The sequence below is a fragment of the Arvicola amphibius genome, chromosome 11 (assembly GCF_903992535.2).
Source record: "Arvicola amphibius chromosome 11, mArvAmp1.2, whole genome shotgun sequence".
Lineage (NCBI taxonomy): Eukaryota > Metazoa > Chordata > Mammalia > Rodentia > Cricetidae > Arvicola > Arvicola amphibius.
Window position 1 is genome coordinate 18968511 of NC_052057.2, and position 22217 is coordinate 18990727.

At 39.6% G+C, this 22217-nt stretch overlaps 1 protein-coding gene across 18 annotated transcripts in view; it reads right to left on the reverse strand.

Moving 5' to 3' along the window:
• Positions 1-22217, reverse strand: part of Mbnl1 (muscleblind like splicing regulator 1) — a 169859-nt gene that overhangs the window by 26207 nt on the left and 121435 nt on the right. For all 18 annotated transcript variants that reach the window (XM_038347442.1, XM_038347447.1, XM_038347438.1 and 15 more), the window contains one exon: positions 6908-7078. In XM_038347442.1, the coding sequence (XP_038203370.1) occupies positions 6908-6976 (69 nt within the window). In that variant the 5' untranslated portion in view covers positions 6977-7078. The remainder of the gene's footprint in view (positions 1-6907; positions 7079-22217) is intronic.

A 22217-nucleotide genomic window follows, 5' to 3' on the forward strand; every position in this document is an offset into this window, starting at 1 on the left:
AATGACATTCTTTCATTAAAAAAAGTGTTAGGTCCCAAAAGTCTTCTGCATCAGGGTTGAGCATGCATCCTACATGATAGCTGTGCACTGCACACACATTTGTGCTATGAAGACTATGAACAATAGAATATTTAATGTGTACTTTGATTCACTGAGAAGAATTTATTTATAGCGTAGCTCACAGTGATATTTTCAAGTTAAAATACCTAGGCCTCCAAGCACGTGATTCTGAATACCAAGCTTAGCTACTTTGACAGGTGCATGGCTCTTGAAAGATGAAGTCGCCTAAAATAAGACCTTCACCTCCATCCCCCAACCTATCCCCATCCAAAGCAGCTACCCTCAGGCTATAAGGAACTGTTCATGTGTTACACTATTAAAAACCATCATCCATATCTAAAACTGGGCCTAGGGGCTTCTGTCTTTCAGCAGTCCCTTGAACGGCAGCTGACTGCAGGATGCCTCTTTGTATCCTGGAGGCCAGGTCAGCACCATGAAAGGGGCAGTCCTGCATGGTGATCATACATTATATTTCAACATCTGTCCAGGAATATACTAGTCAAATCTGTACTCTGCTCCTCACAGTTAGATATAATACATGCAAAGCCATTCAGACCAGTGCTGTAACTAGATAAAAGAATTATTAGAAATTTAGCAGAGAATCTAAAAGACTGGGAGCTAGTTAATATTCTTCCTCTCTGCATTCCATTCCTGTGAATTAAAATGGGTTTCCAGAAAGCCCATTTAGTGCCTATTTCAGAAAGCTACTGAAATGTTTAAGTCACTGTACACTGTAATAATTACTTTAAGGCAAAGGTTGAATTCATAAAGTCATTCGGATGAAGAAATATATTCTGACTTGATAAAACAATGACAGTAGACCAATAAAACTCAGGCTCGTTAAATCTCATCAAATAAAATACAGTGAAAAACAATATATGGATGAAATGTAGCTGTTACAAACCATGAGCACCTTGCCTTTGGGGCTGGTTACTGTTAGCCACTAACTCTTAGGAAATTGCACTTGTGACCATGGCCACTCCTGCATTCCCAGAGCTGTCCTGCAGAGGGCTCAGAAGAATTCAAAGATGGTAACTGATACACTGATATTTGAAGTAGCCCTTATTTTCTCTCAAGTACTAACTGGATAATGTCTAACTGTGTAACTGGTGTAATTGATACTGAGTACATCCTTGTAACAATGACTAATAGATATATTTGTTCCAAGGACGCCTAAAGGACGTTGGTTTATGGTCGCCTTTTTTCCAGGGCGTTTTCCAGTGAGACAAACAAATTGCACATTTATTAATTGCAGGAATGTTTGTTTATTACTTGTTTTGTTTTAAATAAGACATTTTGCTTACATTAGGGTAATCAGGCTTCATTATAACTGAATACATTATTCAATTTCATATTACAATCCTAGTTAACTACACAAATATGATTATTACCAGTAATTCCCTATCTGTGGCTTGCATACTTTACTTATAATTTTCTAATATAAGGCTTTTCTTCCTTTGAACTCTCTTTGGGGAGGGTTGGGAGAGTAGGGAGACATCTTTTAGCTCTCTTCTAAGTCCCCATAACACAGAACAATGCCTGGCCTACAGGAGGCATTCCATGAATTAATTGCTACTTTGTTGGGAGACATCATTATGTCTGTTTTCTAAATAAAATGCTCACAAATGCTATGTGCCCATCATTTGTAAAGGAATGAATGGAAGGTCAGGGATTGAACACATCTGAGTCTAATTTCAATCTGGTTTGAAATCTGGTTTGCACATAATGACCAAGTGTGTATTACAATTATCTGGAAGACTTAGAAACTGTGATTTCCTTGGCTACTCCTCCTTGTCTGAATTCCAAGGAAAGGTATCTAGGAAGTAGTTTTTTGTTTGATGTTTGTTTGTTTTTGTTTTTTTAAAGCTTCAATGTGATTTTATTCCCAGGCACTTAAAGAAACAGGTTTCATTTCTGATTGGACATGGGTTTCTAGGGAAATAAGTTCCTTTGTGGTTCTCTTTTGCTGAGTATGGGTTTCAGGCAACACTGACTGCTCCCAGCCCACCTGTCTAACTCCTAGATATGCTTCAGGAGCCAGAATTCTCCCTCCTTAAGTATCCCCCGGTGAGTCCATGCCACAACTCTCTGTCTCATAGAACTCCCTCTCACTTGATTGTAGCTCTGACCCCTAAAAGCCACCCCTGTTTCTGCTGTTCCTACCAAGCTGCAGACTCCCCAAAAGCAGTGCCTGTCATTCTGTATCCAACCAGCAACTGGCATTGCACCCGCCTCTGTGACTATTGTATAACACAGCCATTATAGATTTGCTAATTGCTTTTCTTTGCCAGAGAAAGTATCAAACACATGATATATTTTCTAGCATAGATATCAAGATGCTAAGAGATATAATTATATATTCTTTTCCACTTCAGAGTTTAGCTGTTTTTTATAATGACTATTTAAAATCTTAACTTTTTTGTTTTCTAATTTTTATATTAAATGTTACATCTTATATAGTATTATAATTATTATTCTGTACCACTGCAAGCAACACAGGGTTGTTCATTTTAAAACAATGAAAGGGTCATATATAATAATACAAAATTTATTATTCTGAGATTATGAAACAGCAATTTTACAAGTTATATTTTTCTAGAATGTGCACGTGTACCTGTGCATGCTCAATAGAATGGGTCCCTATGTATGCTCAGCAAAACATTTATATGTGTATCAGTGTATGCTTAGTAGAATATGTACATGTGTACTTGTGTATGCTTCAGTCAAACTTGCAAGCAGTGAAAAACCAAGCTCTCCTAAAATAGTTTCAGGAAAGCCTTCATGTAGGCAACTATTTTAGGGAAGCACCATTTTGTAGCCAGAGACAGAGCTAGTCTTGGTGGGCAATTGATTTGAATGTAGACAGTGGTCAAAGCTAACAAGAATTATCCATAAATTCACATTCAAGTCTTTGTCTAAGAACGTAGCATGTGACTTGAGTAAAACAAAGGCTGTTGTGGCCTCTGCTCCCTGACTGGGAGGAGAATGGGAGGAGAAAGAGGGATGCTTGCTTTATCTGCTTCGCTGTATCCCTTGATCCAGTTTTACTGAAAAAAAAAAATTTTTGAATAGTGCAGTCTCGTCTGAGACTCTTTCAGTAAAAAGGTTTCAAATGAACACAGGTCAGTTCTCAGTGTTCAGGTCCTGATCTCAGGCTGCTTGAGAATTCACAGACTCACGGGTGCACAGCTGGACTGATGACTATATCAATGTAACTGATGAAGAAGCATTTTTTTTTTCTAGAGACACTATAGGATGAACTGGCCTTATCTCCTGTCATGACGGTGGGTAAGCAAGACAGTAAAGCACAGAAAACTGGCGATTTCAAGGTGTTCCTGGCAGTGTGACAAATGATGTCTTCAAAGCATTCTGCACCACACTGCTAAGCAACACTAGGAACATGAAAGGGTGGCAAAGTCAAGGGGACAAGAGGAGCAACGCCACTGGAGACATGAGCTGAATTTGAAAACTCTGAATTACTCACATACATGTCAGAGTCATTGAATGTCTGGGGATCTCTACACAGGCTATGTGTCTCAAGGTGCTGGTGTGGACCTGAGAGACAGCTGCTTCCTGAAACTGTGCAGAGTTAGTGTTAACCCAGGTCCCAAGGAAAGCGGGTGAGGGAACATTAATGGAACTCCAGGGTTCATGTCCAGGTCTCGGCACCCACTGATTTACAGAGATCTCTCTGCAGTGCAGAGAGCTTGGAGCTGATCCTAGGGCCTAAGACATATACTAGGTGCTGCCTCCAGGTTGTTCAGGGTCAGCTAGACTGTATGCCAATTTCTCATTACATCCCAACCTCCAGCCATGATGTAGCACTTATGAAGGAACACGGAAGGTTTTTCCTTTTTGCTTTTCTTTTTCTTTTGGAAACTAAGTGCTATAATCTCATTTATCTTCAAAGATCATATATTATAAAAGAATTAAAATGATTAACATTTATTAGGAAATTTAACGCCAAGTAGAGTTAAGGCCCCAAAGACTACAATTCATTGTGTAAACTTTCAAGGAATTAGGCACACAAAAAAACTATACTTCTTATAATAATCAACCCCATTTTTTAGTAGTCGTGTAAAATGGGAATGATGTTTATACAATTATAAAGGCTGTCTTGATAATGTATTTAATGTTCTATCTCCATGTTGAACAGCAAAGAGCTCAGTCAATCAGAAATCCAGAGTAGCAAGATAGTCTGTCCCCTGGATGCTTTTACCACATGAATTTTGCATCTGACAAAACTTGGTTAACATCCTGACTTTGCTATTGACGAGCTGGGCAACCTGAGCAGCGCAGGCAACCTCTCTGAGCCTCTGGGCCTCAATCTCTAGCCCTGAGATACTATTATCTACCTCCCAGGAAAGGTGTGAGAATGATATATAAGGAAGTGCTCCATGCACTAGATGCCTTCCAACTATCATATTTGTCTCTAAAATGTTATTTAATTGACGTACGGCATGACAATCTAATGAAAGCAGAAAAGTCTCCTATAAATTCTCTCCCCTCCTTTTTCCTCGTACTACGTTTGGGGCTTAATTCATTGAGCACCGAGAACTAGAACATTGTCTTCTTCTCCTTGATTGCAATCTTTGTCTCTCCTCATAGGCTTTTGGTACCCTAATGCTCCGATGCCAGGGCTCTGCTCACAGAATTTCCACTTTCACACCGCCACTGCCTGATCTTGTGACCATACATCCTCAGACAGACACTTCAGTGTGTGTTCAGAGCCACAGTCTGTGTTAGTGACAGGGCAGCTCTAGCCTGGTTGTATTCTATAGGTAGCCAAAATTAAAATTGCAGAAAGCAGTTGGTTATGGCCATCCCATTTATTTCTGTATCATTATCCCCATCAAAACAATCTGACCATGAAGGGGATCAAACAGTCTCAGTAGGGTCTTGAAGGCAAATTTCCTGTATTAAAGTCTTCTCTACAGTCATCATAGTAAAAACGCTTTAGGTTTGAATAATTAAAATGATTTCAATACTTATTATAATAACACCATCCTAAACAGAGACTTTTCATCTATGGTTTCATAATACCTTTGCAAAGGGTAATTTCCATTGAAATATGATGATGTGAGGGGAAATTAACATAAGGCCCATGCTCATAACTAATACAGATAATTACTTTATCTAAGCAGAAAATTTTCTAACAAAGGCACCATAAATCTGATGGTTTCAGAAATCTATGGTTTAGTGACTATGTAAACACATATGTCACTAGCATTTCAGAGAATAAAGGTCTTTGGAGTTTGTCCCAGAGCTAAACATATATGACCTTGGGTCAGCCATGAGAGTAAGTCTTAAGGACAAGGTCAGGACATGGCCTGAGACATCACAGAAAGCATCTCAGGGCCATGGTAGGCATAGTCTCTTCCATCCCAGACCAATGCTTGCCCATCTCAGCGGTGTTCTGGGTCACAGAGAACACAGAACAACAGTAAATTTGATTTACAAGTTTAAGTGGAAAAAAAGACCTCATATCAGTCAGAAGCAACCTTATACCCTAAAGCAGAAACTGCCCCAGATCTTTGAAACCATACATGAGGACCAAGCTCAAGAAAGATTTTTTTTGTCCTATATTTTCTGGAAGAAAGAATGATTGATAATACAAAACATTTTAACAAATTGAAAATATTTATGCTATCACCATACAGACATATAAAATTAGGAGATGTCATAAAAATAAAGATATCACATTTTAACTGAGCCCCCAATAATGTAATAAAATAAAAATCAGATTAAAATGATAGAGAATTAATTATAATATTCTCTCACCTCGACTGTACAGTACTGATAATTGGTATCACTGCCGGTGTAATATGGGGATCCCTCCCACCTCGAAATGCAATCCCCCCCTCTTTTTTGGAATGACTGTTGCATTAAGTTCTAAGAGAGAATAATAATTACATTGAGTTCAGGTGTTAAAATGTATTAGGAAAAAAAATCAGTTAGCACGCATGCTACAATTAACAAACTAGAAAAACTTGTTTTCATGACCTTATAATAAGTTAATAATACGTTAGTGATAAATTACTGTCAGACATATTCTGATCACTACAAATTTCATCACATACATAAGTAATTTAGAATTTCTGTACAATAATTAACATAAACACCATTTCAAACAAACAATAACTACGACATAAATAAGATTATTAAATTCATTTACCACATGCACATCAACAATCTAAACATTTAAATAAGAATGCGTATTCATAAGCAAGTTACCCATGCACACGGCTAGGAAAATATTAAATATCTATGATCACTCGTAGCGTATCAAATCTAGCTATTTTCAAAGGCCCTTGGAGTTCTGTCTTGGATTAGTTCTCTTTGGAGAAGGCTTCCAAGCCTGTGGTTATGACTCACCATGGTGAAAAATTGCCTAGCCTTTGTGAATAAAAAGTAATTTCAAGTTAAGGTTTTCACAAAGTCTCTTTTTGGAGAAAGAAAAATGACAGGGATTCTCTTCAAGGAGGGAAGAAAGAGAGAAAGAGCCTCAAAACCAACAAATATTATATGTCTATCTTCCTTTTTGTTTTTAAATAAAACATCATTATTACCTTTAAAGGCAATATAGAATATATCTACCTAAACTGACTTTGATGACTATTTTAACAAATACCAGGTTAACACTTGCAAGTTAAATGATTAATTTTGAAAAGAGAGTTAGGGGAAGCAATGCCAGCCTTTAAGTTGCCAAAGACCTTTGGCAGGAAGCTAAGTAACTTCACAGGGTGAAAGTGGTCACTGCTGCCTGTGTTCACATACAGTCACTGCTTCCACACAGACATGGAGCACTTGGCCACACAGACAGGGATGGGGATGAAAGTGTGCTCACCACGGGCTGTAACGGGGCACCAGGCATCATGGCATTGGCTAGCTGCATCTGCTGGGCCAACATGGCCATGTTCTTCTGCTGAATCAAGTTATTTCGTCCATTAATCTCCAACTGCGTTTTTAAGTGTGGGGGTGGGTGGAGATATTTGCAGTTCTCCCTGGAGCAACGACCCTGAAAGATGAAAGAAGCAAAGCACCATTGTGAAAACTAGTGAACCGTAGAAATGATACGCAAATAAGTCATCTATAGCTATGAGTTTTTCATAAAAGTTATCATTCACGCCATTTTATTACACACTATGAAAAAGTAATAAATCCAACCACAAACGTATTATCAAAATGAGAACTTAAGACATTTGAGAAGTTCAAAAGCTGAAGGAAGTTCCTTCAACACAATGTTAGTGTTACTATTTCCATTTTAAAACTCTATAATTACAATCTATAGTTAAATCTAGAGCAGTGACTATCAACTAAAAAGTTCTGAATGCTGGCCACAAGGTCTTCTTCCTCAGTATCATAAAATCATGGAGACTCATGCAGGCTTATCATTGTTATTTTATGTATACTGAATTCGAGCAAATTAGCCTAGAGAACACAGAACACTGTTTCTTCAGGAAACGCCGCCAAATGAACCCCATAACAAATCAAATGAAAACTGCTACTGAACTTTTACAAATCCCACGCATTAGGGATTTTATGGCTGACAGGAGAACTACCATTTTCTCACAGCAATGGAGATTTACAGATAATCAAATACTTGTGAAAAATGAGCCTTCTGCCCTTCAAAGATAACACTGTCCCCTGACCCCAAACTATGAAAACAATCAGAGGCAGAGATGCTCATCCTGCAAAGAACTGACAATAGAAAAAAAAAGAATAAATCACCAAAGCTTAATAACTATAAGTATGCATTTACCCTGGCATGATTCATTAGAAGCATTTATTAAAGACTATAATATGCTATATTGTGGGAAATGCTTTAACCATATTGACAAATACATCTTAACAACTACTTTGACAATGTATCAGTGCATCTCATCAGAACTCCTTGTTTGTTCAGAAGATATCACAAAGATTAAGCTATCAACCTTCTTTACCCTTTTTTAATCTATAGAAAAGTAAATTCGGTTTAGCTTTACTTTGCATAAATTAACTCTGAAAACTAATGCTTATGCCACAATTGTAAGTCAAATACTCTATTTAGGTTTTTCTCCTTTAAGAGTTTTTAGGACAAGTCTCTATACTGAGAGTTTAAGGCTGTGTACAGTCTATAGCTTCCTTCGTCTTTCTCAGGTCCAAAGGAAATTCCACTCCTCCAAACCCTGGTCCCTATTTCCCTCTACCAAAAGAGCCAATCTTCAGCACTGTCAGAAGGGACACATGGCCACCTATCTGCATACCGAAAGAAGGCTCTCACTGTGGCTTCTCTCAGCCCCTATCCTGAACCTCCCAAGCCCATGGGCTTCCCTTCCTCAGCTTCTTATTCCCATATAACCCTGCCATTTTGGTTAGGCACCCTCTTTGTTCCTGCTCCTTTGTCTCATTTTTCTTGTCTTCCTCTCTCAGCCTCCTCTCTTACCACTTTTCCCTGTCTCCTGGTCAGTCATCCTCTCTCACTCCCTATCCCCACTATGGCCAAGTCCAGTCTGCTGGCCATGTTAAATCTACTACTTTCTCTCCCTGCTCTGGACCCTCCCAGATGCTTCTGGCTGTACCCTCCCTCATATCTACAGTAAAAATCTCCCCTTCAACCTATCTTGGAGCGGTCATATCCTCAATTTATATATCCAATGCCCGAACCCTAGTTGCTACAGTCATTAGCTGGGCAAATAGCCTGAAACATTAAGTCTTTTAATTCTTGAGCTCTCTATTCAGCACAGCATGCTTAGAAACACATCAACACCACACAACCTAATGCCATATCAAGCGGGAGCAAAACACAATACTTCCAGGAGGTGACTTTTTACATTATCTGGTAGTTATGGCTCTTGATAGGTTCACAGAATTGTATACAAAACAGGACTCTGGCTCCCAGTGTCTCCACCTCTTCTTATTTGCTGAAACTGTACTGAAGTATAGAAAGAAGGTCGTGTCTACCCAGATGACTCAGGTGCAGTCAGTTCACTGGTCAGTTTCTGTATTTATTCCCATAAATAGCACAAACAAAGCCCGACCTTGAACTTGTAGATACTAACAGTTGCTTGTCTTGGTGCTCCTTTCTGGTGCCTTCCCTGACCACGCATCACCAAGCCAGCCCTTCTACCTATGAACACAGTCTTAACTGAAATCATGGAAAGGAAGTTTATGTCCTGGTTACAAGTTCTGCATCAGTGCGTCCTTTCAAAGTTTTAAACTAATATGGATGATGTGCCCCAGCATGCTCATAGAGCCTGAAGAGCCACTGTGGGAGCCACTTCTGTCCTTCCATCACATAAATTCTGGGATGAAACCTTGGTTGCCAGGCTTGGCAGCAAGCACCTCTACCTGCTGAGCGATTCTGCAGGTCCATCCGTCTTGAAATTTAGAAGTGCAGACAGGCACATGGCTTCCTTTCTGTGCTTACGATAACTAATCTGGGGAAGAGGCACCACCTGACTACACTTCTTACCTGTTGCTTAATGTTATTGTTTTGGTCCTTAACTTTCCAAAAGCTGTGGGTATGTTTTAAAGAGGACATTCCTACTCGTCTTCTCTGTCCTGTGACGTGTCCTGGGGAGACTTGAGAAGATGCCTATTCAATCCAGACAGAGAAATACTAGTTTGAAGTAAGGCATCCACCCAAGTTCAAGATGGCAAACCAACATGCTAACTGGGGTTAGAGCATGAGGGAGGCTTATCTCTAGTGCCTGTGACCACAAGTTGGGTCCAGCAATGTGAATTTGCATAAGCACTTCAATGGTTCTGGCATAACAGAAGATACTACAGAAGACGTCTTGTGCAAAGTCATGGGAATTTGCTTCGATATGCACAGAATAATTAACAGTACCCCACACAAGGGATATTTCATAAACTTTGATTTTTAGGGGATTTAAAATAGGTTGGGTGTTGACTATACTACTGAATGACTAAAGTTCCACAAATAAAAAGATCAGGAATAAGTTAGAACAAACATCCCATGCTAGAGCATCACCTAGATGTCTAAGAAAACAAAACTTAGCAGTATAACTTCCTTTGAGAATTTAGGCATAGCTAACAGCAGTATATCCTAGTGCTAATCAATGTTATGAAATACAAACCAAATTTAATACCAAGTCTTTATTCTGAGCTATGCTGACAGAATCCTTTTATTCAGAGACCAGAAAATAATTTATATTCGTCACAAGCCTTTAAATACACACACACACACACACACACACACAAACACACACACGAAGCAGGCAGTTTGTAAGGTGATTTGGGAGGTCAGGAGATCTATGCATACATCCCTTGCATTTGTATTTGGCACCCTAAAATGTAGAAAAAGATAACACACTCAACAAGTCTAACATCAAATTTGTATAGCCTATAAAGCTCACATCTGGAGATTCAAGTAGGAGTTACTCTTCTCAATCATTTAGACGTCACCTCAGCACATATTAAATTGGGTTCCTAGAATTTAATAACATAAAAACAGACGTGTGTGTGTGTTATATATGTGCATGTGGTGTGCATGTGTGTGTGCAGGTGTGTATGTGCATATGTGTCATATGTGCATGTGGTGTGCTTGTGGTGTGTGTGTGTGTATGCGTGCATGCATGAGCAGGTGCCCAGTCTTCACACTAATTGTTCTTTATCCCTTGAGACAGTGTCTCTCACTGAATCTGGAGGACACCGACCGGCTAGACAGGCTGGCCAGGTAGCTGAGCATTCTCCTTTGCTCCCTCCCAGCATTGGGATTCCAGGTAAACACAGCCTTGGCCAGCTTTTCATGCAGTGCTGATGATTCGAACTCAGGTCCTCATGCGTGCCTTGCTGCCCTTGGTGTGTATTTGCATCTGGCTTCACAGACACGTGCACTTGCACTTATGTTGTAACTGTCCAAAGATTGCCTTAAACAGCGGCTTTGTTATTCGGTTGGGTGAGTTCGTGGAATAGGTGAACTCTGTGTGGGCATGTCTTCTTGTCAGAATAACCACAGCAGGCACTGTGCCTCTGTGATAAGGGAAGCTGAGAAGAGCTCAGGCCGGCTTTCTACATAACTTGATACTGCGCCATCAATAACTCTGAATATTGTCCCCACTTTCCTTAAAACCTTCAAGTAAGAACAAAGTGGTTTACTCAAGCACTACCTCTTTAAAAAAGTCCTGGAAATAAAACAGGCACGGAATCCAGTCATCAATAATGAAGAGGCTGTGCTTTCTTAACCATCACCCAAAGAAAAACTCCATTCTAACTCATTTGTTAGTGTGGGATGTTTGTGTTTTGCATTTGTTGATTCCAGGGCAGTCTTACTTTCAAATCACCATTAAACTGAATGAAATCAACAATGGTGACTGAGAACATCAAACTTGCCAGTTATGATATTAAAATTCATTCCATCTGAATTTAAGGACAAGCTCATTTAGCTTGAAAAATTATAATCAACTTTGTGATGAAAAGAAGTGAAATTTTGTTTGAGCAAAGTGTTTAGTCCTCAGAACAAATGCCTGGTTCACTCTTCAACCTTACAACTCCGTACGACAGATTTAAAAATAATTGTATGGGTATGTAAACATAGTGAATTCACAAAGTAAATGGATGGGAATCATGATTCATGTCCACAAAGAGAGAAGATGGGGACTATGGTGAGTGTCAGGCAACCAACAGGACAGAAAGGATAAAACGTTAAACCAAGAGATGGGAATTCAGAAACATGCAAATGCTGTGCCTGAGTGATTTCTAATATTTATTTTAAAAGCCTGCTAAATGATGAAAAATAAAACAGCACTTTAGTTAGAAGGTATAGTAATTTAATAATACAAAAAAGGTCAAAATTACATTTTGATTGTTTTTCATTAACTTGAAATAAAATAGGATTCCTATGATTATGTAGTCAGAGTCTAAAAAGATGGACTGTCTTGGTGCCAAATACTAAGGACGGGTAGGACGGAATTACCCAGTCAGATCTGGGCAGACACTAGAACAGGGAGGCAATGAACAAATTACATACACCTCACAGGTCTTCTCCAGCTTCCTTTGGCAACACCGAGTTTATAGTAAGGCTCCTCAAATTAGAATCGTTTATTTCAACGGTTAAAACAAAACCAGTATTTCCTTTGTGAAATCAGAGACAGAGACTGTTTTTGAAGCATTTTCTGGAGATATTTATTGCATAGATCTTGGCCAGAAATCTGACTGTGAAAGCAAGTAGCTGCCTACTGAAACTTCTTGCCAGTTCTCCCCCGCCCCAGTACATATTTTCCCAAAATAAGATTATTAATGGCACGGGTCACTAAGATTTCTCACTTCCATGAAATGTTTTCTTGTGAACTGACCTCATTGTCTAGTTATTCTTCTATGCTATTCATAATATATTATGTGACATTAACATACATTAACATAGTTTAATATTTATTTTGTTTGCCTACATGTACAAATATGCACTCTGTGTGCCTGGGGACATGGAGACCCAAATTGGGCATCAGATCCCCTGGAATTGGAGTTACAAGTGATTTTGAGTAATCATGAAGGTACTGAGAATTGAACCTGGACCCTCTGCAAGAACAGAAGTGTTCTTAACTATGGAGACATTGCTCCAGCCCCTAACATATATTACAATTTTAATTTCTAGTTTTAGTGGTAGAAAATTTAAAATCAGTCTATATGATTTACTTTAAGAAAACTGTATTTAGTCCAAACATTCCAACACTAATATATAAATCCTTCCATTTGTTTTTTTAAAAGATGGTTGTGCATTCAATTAATGCTAGGAATCATTTTATGGGATTTTGCAAGTTTAGAGAAAAAAAATGATGCAGCTAAAATAGACTGTACTGTAGTTTATAAATTAGTATTTCTTAAAACATACTTGCTTCCATGGAGGGTTTATATTGGTTTGCAAGAGAACCTGCACCCTAAAAAGACGTTCTATGTTTTCCAACCTCAGCATTATTGGCAACGAGGGCCATATATAAATGGCGATTGGCTACACCAGCTCCCTGTAACAGTATCATGCCCAGGCAGGAACAAGCAGTGGCTGTCAATGGGATGATCACCAGTTGGGAAACAACCACTGCTTTATAACCAGTGAAATAGAATGGGCACTCTATTGGTCTACTAGGGACACCATAACAAAACTACTACAGTCATTGAAACAAACATTATTTTTTTTTCAGTTTTAGAAGCTAAAAATTTAAGATGAAGGTGCATCCTATCCAGTTTTCAATCAGAACTCTCTTCATGGGCACCTTGTCTTTGGATTCATATCGCCTCTCTCAGTGCGTATGGAAAGAGGAGGACGGAGAGGGGGGGGGCAAGGGAACAATGGACGAAGAGGGGAAGAGACAGGGAGGGAAGGAGACAGAGACACTACTACTATGAGCTCTGTGGTATTTCTTGTTATAAAGACACTGACCCTGTTAATCAGGGTTCTAGTCCTGTGGCTTCATATTCTTAGTTCTAGCCTTAAGATCATTTACAAACACACCCTGGAATGAAGATTTCAGTCTGTCAATTCTGTATGGCTATATATATATATATATATATATATATATATATATATATATGTGATAATCTAAAATTAGCTATATGTACCTTAAATATTTCACCATTTGAAATGGAGGAAGTTAATCTGGAAATTTTCTCAAACATAAAGAACTAAGTTTGTACTCAGAAATTCAAAGAAAAGGAGCAGGTGGTTGACCAGTTATTCCTTCTAATTTAATCAACTACTACAGCTGCAAATTTTAAAAACTTGTAATTTATGAGAAAGTGAGTTTCAATATTTATCTATTTTTCTTTCACGTTTCTATTTTTAAAAAGTCTAAAAGTTAAGATTTTTACCAGAGGCTAGTAAGAAACCCATTATGCCCTAATTTCTTACAATTAGTTTATCATAGATACGGAATATGTATCCAGCCAAAACAGAAAGCGCTGGGAATTTAGGCGTTCCTCTTTTCTGGCACCCTGAAAAGCTCTTATTACACGCATCCCACACAGCCTGTTGACTTTATAATTTATCATTACTTGAAAGAACACTGGCTCCATTTACTATACACTAAACTCCCTCCTCAACAATATCTAACTAGGTCAGAGTTTTAGTTATTTAAAGAGTCATTTTCAGAACTCAATAGTGGTTCTAGACGCTGTCTTGTAGAACATTCCTACGGTTTGATGATGAAGATTCTTGTATATTAAAACCAATAGTGACATTTACAATATCCCAAAATACCCTCCTTGCTGACGCAGTATCGCGGCACTCTACCTCAGTGGGATACTGTGGCTTTCCCAGAGTGCTCGGAGGCTCGCCTTGCGCAACTGCATTAATCATCCTGGAAATGACAGGAGTGAAACTCTATACCTCTGCTCAGTGTTCTGAATGCAGGAGCTTTGGGTTGGCTGCCGGAGGGGTAGGGGAGAAGGGGAAAAGGCAGCAAATCAAAGACATTCTTGTGACCAAAATATCAGGTCTCCCTCCAGCAGCTTTTGTTCGTGAGAGATCATACACACACGCAACAGTGAGAGCCGGTGGCACCTGTACAGTCGTCGTCAGAAATTCAGACCTATTTAGAGCTGCCTCTGATGGCATGGAACACAAAGGAACAGTTTTGCCTCTCTGTGTCATAGGTCTCTGTGGACCCTATGCTACAGACATTAATGACATGGAGGCTTTTCTAGCACCATGGATGTTCCTGGTTCCACAGTCCTCGTGGGCTCCCAAGATGGATTCAGTCTGCACCTCTGAACCAAAGTGGAGTCTCTCTGACCTTGTGAAGTCCAGTGACATTTGATAGGTGTCAGTGCCATTAAACGGTCCAACATGTGCTGGCTGCTTTTTTTTTTTAACAGCAGCATAAAACTGGAAATGGCAGATCACTACATTTATATTATTCTTTTCAATTGCTTCAGTTATTTTTCAGCATAGAAACTCTTCAGACTTCTAAACTATGGCTGAAACACTTGTGCCACTTTATGGGTTTCAAATCAAGCCAGCTAATAATCTAAAAGACCAATGTTTACATAATAATCTTTGGTGGTGTTCGTAGGACATGTTCTCCAGCCGCAGAACAGAAAGTACCTCACAAACAGTACACAACTCATCCCTGTGCCGTAACTAGGTGGATTATAATGTGGCACAGATAAAAGGGGGGTAAACTTAGGTGAAATACACGCACGATGCTCACAACCATCTTTTAGAAGACTTAGTAGCATAGCTGTTTGCAGACACATGCTACCTCCTGGACCACGTATAAACAAAACTTCCATCTTTTAGCTTCCCCTCCTTAAAACATTGATTTAAAACCAAAAGGCATCACAATAAAGGAATAATAACGCTTACATGATGCTCCTGTGTTAAGCACTATGCTAAGCACATAATAAATGTTGATCACTTAATGCCCCTGCATCGCAGTTATTTTACAGTTTCTTTTATACTTGCTGGAGCACACATGGTGTATGCGGACTGCACATATATACACCACTGAACCCAGCAGACCCCAGTCTACTGGCTGAGCTGGTATTCCTAGACACTGTGCTAGGACACACATTCCTACCAAGTACATTACCCATGCTCATCTCACAATAAAACCACAAATGGCTCTATCAAGAACAGGTCAAAACTAAACGAAGGGTTTTAATCTTTCTTGAGTTCCGTAAAGGAAAAAAAAATGCCCCAAGATGTAAGCTACTAACTCTGGAAGTTAATCCACATAGTGTTCCAAACTATAATGGAATAATGAGATGTGCTTCTACATTTCAGTTTGTCTGTCACGTTTGGCCCTTCCACAGCACCAATAGTTGAGTGCAGGGAAGTCAGAGTAATGCTCCACACATTCATTTCAACAAGAAATGTAAAGTGTCAAGACTGAGTGAATTATACATACATTTCATGGACTTCATTGATTTGCATACATCTGAAATTATATAAAAGGTATATGTATATATATATATATATATATGTATGTGTATATATGTATGTATATATGTATGTATGTATATATATATATATATATATATATATAGAGAGAGAGAGAGAGAGAGAGAGAGATACATTTGGTGCTATCTAAGGGGCATGGTTTTTATTCATGGATATAAAAAAACTAAAGAAAATCAAAGTGGTAACATTTTGATAAAGTCCACTTACATTTATATAACAAAAATACTACAATTATTCCTGTTAGATCCTAAAATGCCTACAAATATATAAAAATTAATCTTGTTTTTACATACTGAACTGATACTCATCATTGTCATGAAAACTTTTAAAATATCTATGCTGTATATTTTCACCATGTAATATTAATATTTTTATTATAAATCTTCAAAATCTACTAGCTATGATAATATACCTAGTGTATAGAATTGGTGATTAAAAAATTTCTTACACTAAAATGGACAACAGTCTGTTGTCTTTTTCACATTTGTTTGTTTTTTACTAAAATTACTTCCCTACACTCCTCTTCAGGCTTTAAGTACATCATAACTTTGCCAAATATGGGATTCTTTTCCCCCTAATATTTCAGTGGAGGTCCATAACCCGACATGATTCCCTAATTTAAAATACATTGACACTTTCTGTGCTCAAAAATGCTGCTCAAGTCTAGCTTTAAAGGTTATTGTTTGTGCAAATGACACAGAAGGTAGGAAGGGTGAGCTGATCGGAGTGCTCAGCACCGGTTTACCAGCATCTCTTCCTAACAGGCCAACTCTGTACCTTAACAAAGTGTGCTCAATTACACTGGTTCTTCGGTTCTTATGGGGGGAAAACCCTCTTCCCATCCCCATGACGATCCACTAAAATTGTGCACAGTTATCACCTCTCTCAGACTTGAGGCTATAGTGAGAAGAAAAAAAATTGTTTCATGAGCCCAGGACACAGCTCCACTGGGTGCTGGCAGCAGCAGCAAAAGCAATCAGGGTGGAAAAGATCTTGAAGCGAAAAGTGGTATCATCAGGACACAAGTTACATGAGCCCATCTCTCTCCTGCTCTCTGCAAGTCTCTCACCCCAAGTCTCCCACTGGCTTCCCAGAGAAGCCCCCCAAATATCTAAAGCAACACTCAAAAACATTCCCTGGAGTTTATCTTGAGGAATAAGACACTATGAGGACACATTTTACATCTTTGGTGTCTGGGGAGATTGGCTCCATACCAGCAAGTAATAAAAGCAAGGACAAACCAAAGAAATTTAGAAAACCACTAGAGATGAGCTTGACAGTGAAATCACCCTGTGAGCATGCAATCCCAGAAAAGTTTAGTCATCCCAGGGTCTACGCTTGAAACAGATCCCGAAGCTGCGGAGCGTATTTCAAGTGATTAGGATGGCACGGAGGGAGCTGTGGTGCCTGGCGAGTGCAGACACAGCAACACTGCTTTCATAATAAGCCAAATGCGAAGGCAAGAGAAGAGGCGCAGAGAGATGTCATGTGATGCTTCTCGCCTAGTTACCAACATACCCAGACTGGTGCGCCATGTGCAGGGTAGCATGCCTTGAGGAGCGTTACCTGCCATTCCTACAGGTTACTGCACCAGGTGGACTTCATAGGAAGAATTCTTTTTATTTTCCTTAGAGTAAAACTCTCTCCTCATCTGTGTATTGTTTACCCATCTTCCTCCCCTGGTGAATGTTTTCCAGAAGGGGGCTTACTATGCCTCATAGTTCATGTATCCACAGCCTATGTCGGGCAAAGGAGACTAAAATACTGAGTCCCTGACTATATTCCAGAAAGGACCTGTTAATGGAACTTGTTTTATTTTAATACCTCTTAATCTTATAGTATTTACTATCTGAACTACAACAAAACATCATAAGTTGAGTTGCTTACAAATACTAAAAATTTATTTTCAGAGTTCACCAGCTTGCAGAGTCTGAGAACAAGGCATCGGAAACATAGCCTCTTGGTGGGTCCACTCAGAAAGGACATTTCGCTCAAAAAGACAGGCTCAACTGCTTTTCTGTATCTCCCCCAGCATCTCCACTGACTCTCATCCTGTCGCCCCTTTTCCTTTGAGTAGAGTTGCTTTCTGCTCTAATTTCCTACCATATGTTCCATTTCATGGTTAACACTGCTGGCCAGGCATAGCTCCCCGAGCCTGCAGGCAGGACCCACAGCCATTCAATGGAGTGTTCCGACCCACTACAACCTTAGAGCCCCATGGCTCCCAGAGTTGGTATGAGAAAGTGAGAGTGCCAGCTTGCTTGGCAGAACAATTTCCGCTCAAGTCTCACCTTTGACTCTACTAGAAGTTCTACCCTGAATGCAACTTCCTCCTCCATGAAAATGATGATCAGAGAAACCAAAGGATGATGTGGACATTAAATTAAGGAATGTCTACAAACTTCAGCTGTGGCTGGGACTCAATAAATGGAAATGACTAGACCCGAGTCATTGTCCTGGCTTACTCTCCACATCACGGGAACCTAGCAAACCTTGCTTCCCTTCACCTGCGAAGTTCTTTTAAGACTAGGTAGGGACTTCGACAACCTATAATCTTTTGATTATAGTTTATTTTTACTACTTATTTTCATGTAAAATGCTATTGCGCTATTATATTGACAGAAAATGCATATTCCCATACTATATTATTTGCTTCCAAAATTCACTATGAATATATTGAGTCCATAAAATAATTTAGAAAACTAGATGTGTATCTGACTGGTAACACAGCACATGCACACATACTGTGTACAGGTCACGCTAAACCATGTTTAAGCCCTTGCACAAGATAAGTCTGTATCCATGCTTACCCAGATACAAACCGCTCTCCACCCACCCATCCCTGCCATTTCTTGGATAAACTTGTCAGTGGAGTTAAAGACCCAGGTTAAATGCCACCTCCTCCAAGAACTTTTAAGTCTTTGTTAAGAGTCCTTCTAGTTGTAACAGTGCCTGGTATATTTCAGCAGTGAGCCTGCTTATCAGGTTCACACGCTCATCCTTTTACTGTAGCAGACCCAGAGAAGGTGTGAACCATGGCTCTTCACAGTCCACGTCATCACAGAAAGAAAAAACAGGAGTAAGAGAGGATAAATGACTCGCCCCAAATCAGATGTTGCTAACACAGTTAAGAGTTAAGTTCTCAAATGTTGGTCTGATACTCATTCTGCTACCGTAGTTTTCTTTCTCTCTCTCTCTCTTTCTTTCTTTCTTTCTTTCTTTCTTTCTTTCTTTCTTTCTTTCTTTCTTTCTTTCTTTCTTGGAAGAGGGGCATTCAAATCAGGGCTTCTCTGTGTGTCCCTGGCTGTCCTGGAACTCGGGAACTCGTTCTGTAGACCAAGCTGGCCTCGAACTCATAGAGATTCACCTGCCTCTGCCTTGCAAGTGCTGGAATTAAAGGTATACGTCACTGGACCACTGAACCACCATATTGTCTTTTAACATAGTCATTTCCCAGGATGGAATCCAAACAGCCAGGCGCCCGCCGTAAGTAAGACAGAAATAAGAACTATACCACAGATTGGGTGGAAACATTCAGGAGTGTCAGCTGACGGCGGCTAAACCGATCAGGTGAGCAGGGTTTGCTCAAGGAAGCTAGGTCAGAGAGTTAAGGAAAGGATGTAGGCATAGCTCAAGGGGCAGTAAGGGGCCCAAATGTAAGCAAAGAATAGACCTTAGCTTGGTGTCTTTGCAGCTGCCAGTTTGGATGTCAGAACACAGGCCAGGTGAGATGGCCTAAGGGCATAGAAAGACTGTACTCATTAAACAAACCCAAGAGCTAATAGTAGTTTGGTTGGTTATTTACTATCTAACAACCTAAGGCAAAACAGCTGCCTAAACTAATCAAGTGAGGAGGAGCAAGGGAGCTCCTGAAAGCCATCCAGACACTGTACACACCAGAAAAGTCTCAAATTGCTAATTTAAGAATTACCAGGATTATCCTGTGCTGAATAATGCAACTGGCCTGAACCTGCACAAATCAAAACGTCAAAGTCATTCATAATATATCCCACAAAGAGAGAACTGTAGTCAGTTACTTCTGAAATATGATCTAAAAAGTCCAAACCAGAAGTGTGGAGCCCTCGTATGTTGTTTCCCTCGGGAATATGTTTGTGCCTTATGGAAGCTTTCCTCACATTACTATAGCACCCTGGAGTATCTGCCTTTCATCGGAACACCATAGTACTGGCAGAACACTGAGCTGTTCCGAGCCGCTGCTTTTGTAACGTATCTGCCTTCTTCCAAGTGATTTCCCTGCCCAGAGAGTGCAGCTCGCCCAATTATGGTTCTTACGTAATTTGCCAGGGAGTACTAAAATAGAAAGTGGTTAAGAAAAAGTTAAATCAGACATTTTTTATTGAAAAACTAATGAGTGACACTGGGCGTGTTGTTCTCCTTTTGTGCTTTGCAAAGGCACAAATTCTGGGGTGGTTGTTTATTCAGAGGCAGAAGTAGAATAAGTATACAGGCTTTCAAAAGAATTCCACTTATTTCTTTTCTTTTCTTTTTTCTTTTTTTCTTTTTAGTTTTCAAGCAGTACATGAGATAAAATATAAATATGTACAAAAGGCTCATGTGGTTGAACTTTGTATCCCATTAACATTTTACTCTGAAACTTTGCAAAAAGTGTCTCAAAAAGATGCATGATATTTTATTTCAAAAGATAAGGCACACAGCAATAAACACTAAAACATACAGGTGCACTCTCCTCCCCCTCCCTCCCTCCCTCCCTCCCCCTCCCTCCCTCCCCCCCAAGCCCCAAGTCAGGGCATTAGTGAAAGAACAGTGAAGGCTCATCTTCAGGTCCCTCAGTAAAGCACAGTCAGTTTGCTCCTCCTGCCCTGCATAAATTTCAACTCGCTCCATTATCATACAAAGATCCATCTAATCCAAAAGATCTTGGAGACTTGCTGTTGGCTCTTTAGTCTAAAAGGGAGATGCAATAAGCAGGGGGCTCAGTAGGTCTAAGAAGTGTTTGTTTTACTGCTGTCTTAGTTGGCTTATACCACATGGTCATTTTAATTAACGCGGTGGTGAAGTTACAAGGTATGGACTCTCTTTTAACCTTACTGAAGATGGCTGCCAGCCACATGGTTGCTTCCATCCTGACAAGGTCAGAAGCAAGATGGAGGCAACAACATGGCTGCTATTTAGAAAACATCTTTCTTACTAAAAAAAAATGTTGGATCCAAGTTACATTTATCGTATGCTGTAGCAGATCTATTTTTCTATAAACATGAGTTGAATCTCAATGACATATATATCATGATATAGAAAATTAAGGTTACCTAGGTAGAGATTTTAACTATCAGCTTTTTGTTGCAAGTTTTAAACTAACTTTTTAATTACAGATTTTATAGATTTTTAAGTCACATCCAATAAATTTACAAATCCTGAGATAGAGTCTACATAATAGCTTTCAGAGATTTATATTGAGTGCAGAAAGAAAATACATAGAGACAAAAGATTTTCAAGAGTGGAAAGTAAAAAAAAAGGCATAGGAAAAAGAAACTTTCAGAGGTCATTGGCTTGTGTGGTGGTGGAAGTTGTTGAATATGTGATAATTTGGAAATCAAGCGTGCCATTTTGTGACCATTGAACTGTACTGAGGCCAGGCCTTTTGCAATCAGATATTAAGACTTAATACAATCTCTTGGTCCAAGGAGGAAAAGAGAAAGGGTTAAAAACAGGAACTCTACCACCAGAGAAGGTTCCAATAAGTTCCAGGAGGAATCTGACAGATAGAAGAAACAAGGGTTACAAACAGGAACTCTGCCCCAGAAAGGATTCCAATATCATGCAGGTCTAAGGAAGAAGTGGCAGGCTATAGGGAGCCAAGGAGGGGGACAGAGATCAGGCAGCTCCTAGGGGGAAGAAGAGGAAGCTTCCGGAGGGAGCTGAGAATGTATGGGGAGGGAGAAACGGACACAGATAAGAGAAAAAAAGGTCCTGGTGACAACAACGTGAATGTGGATCATCTCCAAGTGGACAGAGAGACTTATCAGAAAGAAATGTCCCAAATCACGGAGAAGAGGCACCCCTTTTCCATATGATGGGGTCTGAGGAGGGTGAAATTGTGGCTGTAATAGTCATAGTGGGCTCTACCAAGCCAAGAGAGACAAAGCAGGCAGTTCTGAGGTGATACTTAACCCAGCGTAAGAGGAGAGAATGAGGTAGAGGGAGAGCCAGAGCTTTTCCTTGTGAAGGGCACCAGGAGGGTGAAATGTGCTCTAGGAGCCAGGCAGATGAAGAGATACTC